General features: G+C 46.4%; 1 protein-coding gene across 1 annotated transcript in view; it reads left to right on the top strand.

Annotated features, from left to right (window-relative positions):
- Window positions 1–7,105: 7,105 nt before the first annotated feature.
- Window positions 7,106–10,597, top strand: part of LOC104157833 (protein FAM115C-like) — a gene marked incomplete at its 3' end in the record, with an annotated part of 3,966 nt that continues 474 nt past the window's right edge. The window contains 2 exon segments of the mRNA XM_009695317.1: window positions 7,106–7,752; window positions 10,087–10,597. The exon segment at window positions 10,087–10,597 is cut by the window's right edge and continues 12 nt beyond it. Of these exon segments, the coding sequence (XP_009693619.1) occupies window positions 7,106–7,752; window positions 10,087–10,597 (1,158 nt within the window).

Below are 10,597 nucleotides of genomic sequence, written 5' to 3'. Positions count from 1 at the left end.
TACCACAGCATTGAAAAGGAGCCTTAATACCATGTCAGGCCTGTTTTCAGAAGATAGTAGAAACAATTTTGAAACTAAAGGCAGTAACTAAGCAAGGTGGGGAGAATACAAAGGAAAGATTTTAGAACTTCATGGGTACACTTAGGAGGGGCGAAAATGAAAATTTTGGCAATAGCTTTCAGGAGGAGTGAAAGACAAGTGAGATGATTGCCTAAATTGGCAGAGAATAGCCTGGGCAGTAAAATCTCCTGAAAAACAACTAATTGCATTAAGAGTCTGGAACAGCCTCCCGGGACGTGAGGCCTATCTAAAACTGGTCTGCAGCATACTAGATTTGTGAATAGGTTTAGATAAAGACTTGCTAGAGAAAACAAGTTTGGGACATAAGACATAAAAGATGGCGTAGGGCAACAGAGCTGAGCTGTAGCTTTACTGACAGGCCCTGCCCAGGCAAGCCTAGCCCACCAAGGAGGGAGGACCTCTGGAGTCCTGTCCAAGGGTCGACTTCAGGCGTATGTCATGGCTGGAGTCACCACGCTGTGTAGGATGACCAAAGCCCCGCCGTGACAGGCTGCGGCCTGGAGGTTCCCTTCCCAGTTGTGTGGATGAGGCCGGCACCGCAGACTCACACGAGCAGGGATAAGAGAGGTGAGGAAGGCAGGTCTGTACAAGCTCAAAGATGGCAATACCAGATAACAGCAAACAGAAGAACCGAAAAGGGAACCACCCTGAATATTCATTTGTGATTGGAACACGAACTGAACCCAAGCTCATTGTGAGCACTGGGTTTGCACTTGATTGCCTTGAAAGGGCCGAGGAAGGAATAAAGACAGAAGCCACATGCTATGTATGGACTGGGCCTGACCGCCAGCTGGCAGAGGGATCGACAGCCCAGCTGTCGGCAGGGACGCCCCTGATGCCCGGTGCCAGGGAAGACACGGTGCGACCCGGCGTGGCTGGAGTGTGCTGAGGACGTTCCTGGGGAAACTAATGCCAGAGGGATAGCTCATAGGACACGGGCAAGAGTGATCATTTGTGCGCCCATCATTATTTGAAATAAGGCCTTAAAACATTGACCAGTTATAAATATCTGTTTAGCTGCGATAACGAAGACCTAAGTAAATTTGTTACTTTTTTTTGCTTGGCATACATTTCTTCTGAGTGATTGCTTAGTCAGTCTCAGAGTCCAAAAGAAACCCTGGGTGCTCCTCTGTTGGTGTGTCACACTTGCATGGAGTTGGAAAAGAATATGATATAAGAGATCAGAGATAGCTTGTAATACTTCTGCTTTTAGCATTGTAGAATATAATGGTGCATGATGAGGAGGAAGCAACGTTCAGTTTACGTTAATTGCACATTTTTTTTGTTGCAGTAAGCAGTGCGACCTTTGGAAGTCCACAGTAGGGCACAAATCTTCATGTAACCCTAGGCCGTTAGTTTGTGTGACATGTCTGTGACAGGCCGTTAAGGATGTCAGCCGCTGCCCGCCACCTGAGTTACTCTCTGCCCGTTCTTCATTCTCAGCTTCAGCGAGCTACCCCGGTATCCCTGCTTTCCCTTGCTCCCTGGCACTATATGGCAAAACAAGTCCTGTGCTGTTCGTTTAGTTTAGAAGGGATCAAGTTGTTGGTTTTCCTTATCCTTTACCGTATCACTGCTGGCTATAGTAGATTGGCATGGCCCGCACGCAAAGAGCATTCCACCATTTCTCTGTTCCTTTTCAAATGAAAACAGTGGTGTTATGTGCATGCCCTGCTTTAAAACCTAGCAACATTTAAAGGGAAGTGATCTGAGCTGTTATATAGCAGCCATGCAAATGAAAGTCAACCCCTCCAGCGTGGGATTGGAAAAGGGCTGTGTCTGTCTGCAGTTCTGAGATTTATGAGCGGCCCTGCTCCTTGTTCACCAACAGATGTCAACACTTTTCTAAAACTGCAGGCCACAGGACTTTGAATCAGGCAAGTTCTCATTTTTTAAAAATTATTTTCTAGTAGGGTTATGATTTATTCTCCTGTGCTGTAATTTCATTTATGGGGTATGTGCTGTCCTTTTTAGATCACAGATGTAGATTTTTTTTTTTTAAGTCTAAACAGCACTTTTTTGTACAGACATCTCTTCTGATTCAGTGTATCCCTGTCTTTGCTGATCATAGCCCATCAGCCTGCTTTCAGTTCATACGAAATTAGTAAAAAATGTTTTAATTTCTTAATTAAAAGAAATTTCTTGTTAATTACTTTTCCAAATGCAAAATTATTTAAAATACCCAGACAGATGTCATCAACTGCTTTCATTTTGTTCTTTCCTTGCCTTATCTTTAAAAGCAATGAAAATTGCTGGACAGGTGTATGTTCAGACATTCAGTTTTCTATTTCTTTGCATCCTGTTCGCCAGTGAGCATACCCTGGTGCGTGCATACTACCACCACCAGAAAGGATGGGCAATCCCTGTGTTTTTTTTTTTCCTTAAAACACAGCAGCATTTTACTAGGCTTGGAAAATGTAGCATTTTATGATCTACTGCTGTAAAGTGCCATATGAAAATAACACCAGTAACAGTAATTACAGATGGCAATTGCCTGATTGATTCTGCTGCACTTTTACTAAAAGATATTTTATTTTTTTTAGTTTTTATTGGTTTTCAATCTGTTTTCTAATAACTCTAAACACTGTAATTGTAAAAAAAAAAAAAAACAACCAGTAAACACAGTAACTTCCTTTGGGAATTGCTTTCTTGACCTAATATTAGAGTCATTAAATTACAACCTAATCTACTTCTTCTTTGGCTCTGTTTCCCTTTGATGTATGTAGCTTTGTTTCTTTGGCTTTTGTTATGTAATATTAGAAAGGCTTTTTTTGGTGTATTTTTTTTCTAACTTTGTCTTTCCCATGCAAGTTTTCTTGCTTGGCAGTCTCCCACTTCTCCACCTCACTTGTCCAGCTGCCTCAGGGGACGTTCAGCTTGGACATTAGGAAAAGATTCTTCACCGAGAGGGTGATCGGTCACTGGAAGAGGCTCCCCAGGGAAACGGTCACGGCACCAAGCCTATCAGGGTTCAAAGAGCATCTGGGCAATGCTTTCAGTCGTATGGTTTAGTTTTAGGTGGTCCTGAGAGCAGCAGGGAGTTGGACTCAATGATCCTTATGGTCCCTTCCAACTCGAGATATTCTGTAATTCTATGGTTTCTACAAGGTGCCTTCTTTTACCATTGTTTTGAGCAGTTCTTTAAGAAAGGTTGTTGTCTAAGTTTAAGCATTGTATTCTCTTTTGGGTGCAATCCATTGTAGCTGGATTTATTGCTTCATCTCACCACCCTCCTTGCACATTGCTTGACCTTTACATTTCATGGCTTGCTGCTTTAGCCTACCCCAGGGGTGGCTTCATGGTGCTTACGCTTTCACAGGTGTTGAAAAGGGTGGAGAAGCATGCAGAACATACCCGAGATGTTCAGTCCTGAGAGTCATCGTCTCCATCTTCAGGGTAACACAAATTTGAGCCCGTTCTCAAGCGGCCCAGCCTTACAGTCACCCTGGATGCTGTATGTATGTGAGCACATACTGGCTAAGACCAATTCTTGATCCTTCAGCAGGGCAGAGCCTGAGCATATTACTGCCCTAACATCAGCCCAGGCTCTCACCTGGATGTTTAAGCCAGCTCCAGAGCCTGCTTACTCTTGCAGTGTAGACACTGCCTTTCTTTATAAGAATATGCCATAGAACTTTGAAGTACACGTGCATTTTTTATGTATGTTAAATTTGCATTTGTGCTACGCAGCACACAAGTCACAGAATTGTGGAATGGTTTGAGTTGGAAGGGACTTTTGATAATCATCCAGAACAACCCTCCTGCCCTGCTGGGCATCTTTCACGAGGTCAGGTTACTCAAAGCCCCATCCAACCTGACTTTGAACACTTCCAGTGATGGGGCATCCACAGCTTCTCTGGGTAACCCGTTCCAGTGTCTCACCTCCCCCAACATAAAAAATTTCTTCCTTATATCCAATCTAAATCTACCCTCTTTCCGTTTAAAACCTTATTAATGGTGAACAGACATAATGAATATGAGTACTTTTGTCTCTTTAGCAAAGGCCGAATGTCAGCATTCCTCTTCTTGCTCAATTTGTTGCTAAACCGGTGAAGAAGCAAGAGCCCACCGATGCTTCACTGCCTACAGACTTTGCAGCATGCTTGGTTACTGTGCAGACAGCTAGACTGTAAATCTAAAAGAGGAGAAAGACTGGAAACCCCAAGACCTCCCTTATTTAGGAAGAACAGCCGAATCCCTAGGAATTGTGTCTCTGTCACTCACTTAAGCTGTCCGTGTTCTTAACAAGTGATCCACCCCAGTGGCTGCCCTGTGCCTTTTGTCCTGTTCCTCTCAGATGTCGCACAATCCCATACTTTTTACTCATGGAGATCCTCACAGGCTTTACAGAGACCTTAAAGACTTGCCCCAAAGTGACTTAGCGTTGACATGCAAAGTCTGTTCCCTTATTCATCCTGAGAGCCCCCCCAGGTTGTCTCCCTCCCAGAGATATTCTTCCCGAGTGGACCAAGGGGTGTTCCTTCCTTTGTACCGCATCCCTTCTGCCTGGGTCTGGTGGCTTCTGGACAGCAGATGATGGAATCTGAAGTCTGCATTTAATGAAGCCCCAATACCTTCCCATTGCGTTTTTGTCCCTTTTCCAGAGGCAGGAAAAAGGCCAGGAGACAGTCATCTGGCAGGATTTATAAATGTATGCTCTGATACCTACTCTCAGTATTTTCAGCTCTGCAGGGAGTGGGAACTGTCTGGAGCTGAGAGGTGGAGAGGGCAGGAGGGAAGACAAGGGATCGAGAGTCTCTGGCTGGTTTGAGACATGCCATGGAGAATTAGCACTTCCGTGCTGAGCAAGGAGGCAGCTGGGAGCCAAGATCTTCCCCTTCCTTCTGTCTGTGCCCAGATCTAGCAGTTATTTCCCCCTCGTTGACGTGACAGACGTACAGCTCAGTCTTCCGCAGCTTCCTGCAGTTCTTGTTAGACGTGGGTGTTCTCTGTCCCTGCTGTGTCTTCTCTGTTCTCTGTCTAGAAAGAGGATTTCAGCTGTAGTTGTGTCTGCTCTGGGTCTAATGAGTATACATCCTTCCTTCTCTCCATGGTGAAATGGTTAAATGCAATGGAAATGGGGAAACTGATATTAGATACAAATGGGGAATTCTGTTATATGGTGATAATTGCAATCAGTTAAGAGGGAGTTAAAATCCTTCTGGAGACAGCCACACCTTGTTCTGGATAAATGCCAGAGAGCACCCTTTTATGGGTTTAGCTTTCAAATCCTGCCATTAGAAGAGTGGGGCCTAAGAAAAGTGTTGGGTTTTACTGAATTTACTTCGAACCTAGTCCTGTAGGGTAGTCCTCAGGTGGAATACGAGTTGCTGAAACTATCCACCTGGTTTTCCTCTCCCCTACACCATGGTCAGTGTGGCAGTATAGGTACATCAATGTCAAATCTGCGGAAGCCACCAGAAAAATACTTCAGTATTTTCCCAGGCTGCGTTGCTGCATAATTCCTGGTAAAGCACCCTAAACCACTTAGACCTTGTATTTGCCTTTAAATGTAGGGCTTATTCAAACCCAGGGAAACAAAGCTGGAATTCAGACTAAGCCAGCAAACAAACACTAAATTACTGCGCAATGTAGTTTTTATCCTATGTTAATCAGCATCTTTGACTCATGAATCATATGTGAAACAACACTGGAGTCCTACGAGAGTTTGGGTGAAAACAGAAGCTTCCAGGCATGTCCAGAGGGTAAGCAACGGGAGTGATACTGTCATTCTTGATCAAGTTGCTGTTTCTGAGCACCCTGGGGCTTGTGACAAATCCAAATCAAGGACGTTGCTTCTCCAGGATTTCTCCATTTTCCTGTGTTTGCATGCCAAGGATTTACTTCCAGGGTAGTCAAATATGAAATGCATGTGAAGACCGGAGAACACCGCTGCAGTGTTGGCATGGGATGCTGGCCAAGGCCAGGGCTGGGCCCGCCCCGGAGCAGCTCCTTCCCTTGCCATAGGCGTTGTGCTCCAAGTCAGCCTTGTAAATCGTGAATGACAGGAACGGGGTGGGACTGCATCATACTCTACCTCAAAACTTTCCTGTTTGCAGAGTCACAGCTGCCCCAGCTCAGCAGAAGATAATTTTGGTGAAGAGCTAAGCCAAACTTTCAAACTGAGGGAGCCTAAATAGAGCAGCCAGCCGTAGAACTCAAAGGGCTTGGCAATCGAGGTCAGTACCACTCTCCTTACTACTTAGGTGGGAAAACAGGTGAAACAAAGCTACAGAAAAGGGAAATGATTTCCTTGAGATGATGCGGCAGTTTGGATCAGGGAACTAGGGCATGGGTCTCCTGTGCCCAGACCTGCTCTCCTAGGTACCTAGGTACTTAAACTGACAGTTATTCCAGGGGAGCTGGTCATCTCCATCATTTCTGCTGACTCTCCTCCCCCTCACAGCACCTCCTAATACTAAGCAAGGGCTCATAGCGTCTAAACAGAGCTAGAAAAGTGCAACTTTGGAATACCATCTTGCAGCAACTGTGTGTAGCTCTGCATGTATCTGATTAGGATAGGAACTAAAATGTGAACTGCATATTTGAATTGCACTGTGTGTTGTGTTGATAAGGTCTTTTCATTTTCTGGCTATTTCTGTGTAAACCACCTCTACTAGGCAAGTTTCTAGTAAACTTCCTGGAGCCTCTGGCACTCTCCCTCTCCAAAGAAATTGTTAATGGGAAAGTGAGTATCTTTATTTTCCTCTTCTCCTCCATGACGAGTAGCAGAATTTGTTGAAACAGTCTCTTTCTTTTCCTCCGTCATCTTGATATACTTGTCACTCTGTTTAAACGGTAAATAGTGTGATAACAAAGCCAAACAAGCGAACAAAAAATAATCCCAAATCCCTGAAAAAGTTGTGTCCACAAAGCTGGTTCTAGGAAATTATTCCCATTTGGTTAGACTTCCCATTAGACGACAAAGAAATGACTCCTCAGGGGTATTGCAACTGTTTCTTATTGCTGAGGCATACTGTAATGAACCTTGGTCTTCTTTCCATCAGGTAGGAGTGACCTGAAGATGAAACCCTCTGCCACCTATGAGCTGTTGGTGGACGGTGTTGGGCCATGGGACTTCACTGGCAGTTTTGTTCCTTGTGAGCTGCTACTTGTTGGGGAGGATGCCTACCCTGTGCTTGTGAGCTCTAAGAAGCAGGTTCTGATCGCCGTTTCACAGTACGGGAAGGGCCGGATGGTGGTTGTTTCCCATGAGGGAATCCTGAAGGACTCCAAGTTTTCCCCGTTTCTCCGAAATGCGGTGGAGTGGCTCAAGCCTTCCCCCGAGGCCCTGGTTGGCATCCACCCTCATTTGGATTCCCTCTCCCAGCTGCTGCTCAGGGCTGGCACCAAAGTACAGGCTGGGGCCCAACTCAGCCCCTCCCTGGGGGTCTTCTGTATGGATGCCTATGACAGCACGCAGGCGCAAGACCTGGTTGGCTTTGTAAAGGCGGGTGGAGGGCTGCTTGTTGGTGGAAAGGCGGGTGGAGGGCTGCTGGTTGGTGGGCAAGCCTGGCACTGGGCTAGCCAACATGGCAAGGAGAAGGTGCTCTTTGAATTCCCTGGGAACCAGGTGACCAGCGTGGCTGGTGTGTACTTCACAGGAAACGCTGTGGAGAAAGGCATCTTCAAAGTCGCCAAGAAAATTCCCAAGATCCCGTTAATTGTCCCGTGAGTATCTGAATTGCTCTCTATTTAAACAGCTGATCAGGTTATGCAAGTGAGGTGTTTATAGAAGATTCTGAGGGTGAGAGATGAGGATAATGGTGAATGCTGGTTCTTTAGTAGCCAGGACGGGATGCGATTGTTGCCTTCCAATTTAAGGGGGACCTTTCTGCTGTTTGCAATCGGAAAGAGCAGTGTCTTTGACTGCTTCCAGGGCAGCTGGGCAAGGCTCAGGGAATTCATTTGAGGGGAAGGAAGTGAGGGGAGCCATCTTTTAGAGCCGCCTGCCTGCCAAAGTGTGCCTGAGTGCAGCACACAGCAACAGGGGGATGGGAGGAGGAACTCCTCTTCCTCTCCCTACGCCTGTGTACATTCAGGGCAACTTTCCCACAGTTCAAAAACTGGTTGGAGATGGAGCACCAGGCCAGCCCTCTGGGCCAGGCTCTGGCTGGCAGCTGCTAAACCTGTTTAGCCTGTTACTGGCAGAAATTCGCCTTCTGAAGTGAAACCCTGGGGCTTGGGGCAGAGCTGAGGAGGCAGCCTGGATGCCACCTCCCTTCTCAGCTTCTGACACAGGCGGTGGGCAAGAAATCTCCAGGCTCCCGATTTGTTTGGGATTTCAGCCTGGCCCTTTGGATCCTGCAGCAGCAGGTGTAAAACTCAGGGCTGTTGTCACTCGTATGGCACAGCCGACCAGGCAGCGGAGTCCTGGGCATTGCTCTGCCATCTTCCTCCACCTGCCCTTGCCAGTGGGTGTGCCAGGCTGTGCCTCCCGCCACTTTCTGCTGCAGTTACACAAGGCGCAGCGGGTTCTCCGAGGAGCATCACTGTTGCTGCACTTCCTCCGTGTGGCAGCTTCATTTCACTGCAGTGAAAGCTGCGACAATTACAGTAAAATTCCCTGCAAGCCTTTTCTTCACAGCCTTTTCCTTGTGGATATATAATCCTAAATTCCTAATATTTTCAAACAATTGGATTTGATACTTTCTGGATGCTCAGTTTGTTTCTCAATAAAGGTAGTAGGAAGCTCTGCTGTTGAATCCAGCAAAATGCTTAGGACACAGCTAACAAATGAAGCTACTTAATTAAAATTTGCTGATTGATTCTTAGTTCCCGCTCCTGCATTGCATGGGCACGTTCCCACCACTTCATGCACTGTGTATGGAAGAGGGAGAGAGGTAGAGAGTTCAGCAGAGAAAAGTTACATAGCAATTAGTAAGACTTTAAATGGCAACTAGGGGAGAATTACACCTTGTTTAGGGTGCTTTTGTGATGGTTTTGATAGGATCCAGAGCCACAGAGAAATTTAGATACCTAATTTCCATGCAACACAACAGCTCTGTGTATCTGGGCCTTCCTGCTGGCCTTTGCTTAACCCACAGAGGATCAAACTGCAGGTGCTGTGCCATATGCCTGGGCACATACTCTGTGTGACAAAGGGTCTCAGTAAAGTAGTAACCAAAGGAGAGCTGCAGATTTAATTCTTGTCCTCTGTGTGTGCAGAAGAGCAGCATCATTTATTGTTACTGAGTTGGCCACGATGGCCACGTAACAACAGAGTCATTCCAGGTGTGGGGGAAAACTGTCTTTGGCAGAACCAGGAGAAAGTGTGAACAAAGCAAATTAGAGTAATTCAACATGTCTTTCTCCACAGTGACGTATAGGACTTATATTTAAATAGCAGTGATAATAGGACCTTGCACAGTATAATCTCTTTATGTAGTGGAGGGCAACTAGTGGTAATGTGAGGACTATGTGTTAGGGCCCTGATTCAGCTTCTGGTCGCTCACTGTTTGTCTAGCTGTGTGTCTGCCTGTCCATCTAGCCCATCTGGCCTAGTTACCCTTTCTTCAGTTCTCAACAGCAGCGGAGGCTGGGAGAAGACAGAGAAGTTTTTTGGGCTTGACCAGTTGATAATGATTAGGGTAGGGTAAATGGAGAAAGTTTCTGTTATAGGAGATGTGCCAATACCCAGTTTGTTTGCAGTTTAAACCTGCAGTTTAAAAAATACAAAAATTCTTCTGATTTTTTTAGTTTCTGCAATGTATTTAGATTTTCAAGCTGCTCTTTGAAGTCAGGAGTCTAGAAACTTGCTTTGGACATCTTCTTTCTCTCCTTTTTTTAAATAAGTGCCGCGATTCTTACAGATTTGCTTGGCTGCAAAAACAGGCTTTAAAAGGAGAAAAACGAGGTATTGATAGATTATTTTTTTAAATGAAAGAACTGACAATGTAATGTACTAGGATGAGGGAGGAAGAAGAGGCAGGGCTGGACAAGGTGGCCATTTGTGCAAAGGATTCTGGGATGGCGGCTAACCTTGGACCTCTCTTGGTTCTGCAGGCATGAGGCCAACCTCAGCCTTGATGCTGAGTTTCTCCTGCGTGATGTGTCAGAACTGGATTTGGTGACTGGGGGCGTACCCTCCATCTTGCTGGTGCATGGAGCGCTCTCCTTCCCTCTCTGCCTGGACAGCTCATACCGCTGCTTCTTAGCTGCGGCACGCTACGGCCGAGGCCGCGTTGTGGTGGCGACCCATGAGAGCCAGCTCTTCTCCCCAAAGCTGGCCAGGTTCCTGCTCAATGCTGTCCACTGGCTGGATGCTGGGAGAAAGGGGCTGGTGAGTGTGGATGCCAGCCTGAAGAAGCTGTGCAGCCTCCTCTCTCAGGGAGGTGTGAAGTCACAGGTGTCACAGCTGACAGGCGACATCAGTGTGTACTGCTGCTCTTCTTACAATGACAAGGAGGTGGAGAGGGTTCACGCTTTCGTGGCAGAGGGAGGTGGCCTACTGATTGGAGGACAGGCCTGGTACTGGGCTTCCCAGAACCGTGGCAAAGCTGCTGTGGCAAAATAT

Source organism: Cariama cristata, unplaced genomic scaffold (genome assembly GCF_000690535.1).
Source record: "Cariama cristata isolate BGI_N322 unplaced genomic scaffold, ASM69053v1 scaffold29142, whole genome shotgun sequence".
Lineage (NCBI taxonomy): Eukaryota > Metazoa > Chordata > Aves > Cariamiformes > Cariamidae > Cariama > Cariama cristata.
Note: the sequence above shows the minus strand (reverse complement) of the source record. Positions and strands in the feature narration are given on the sequence as shown.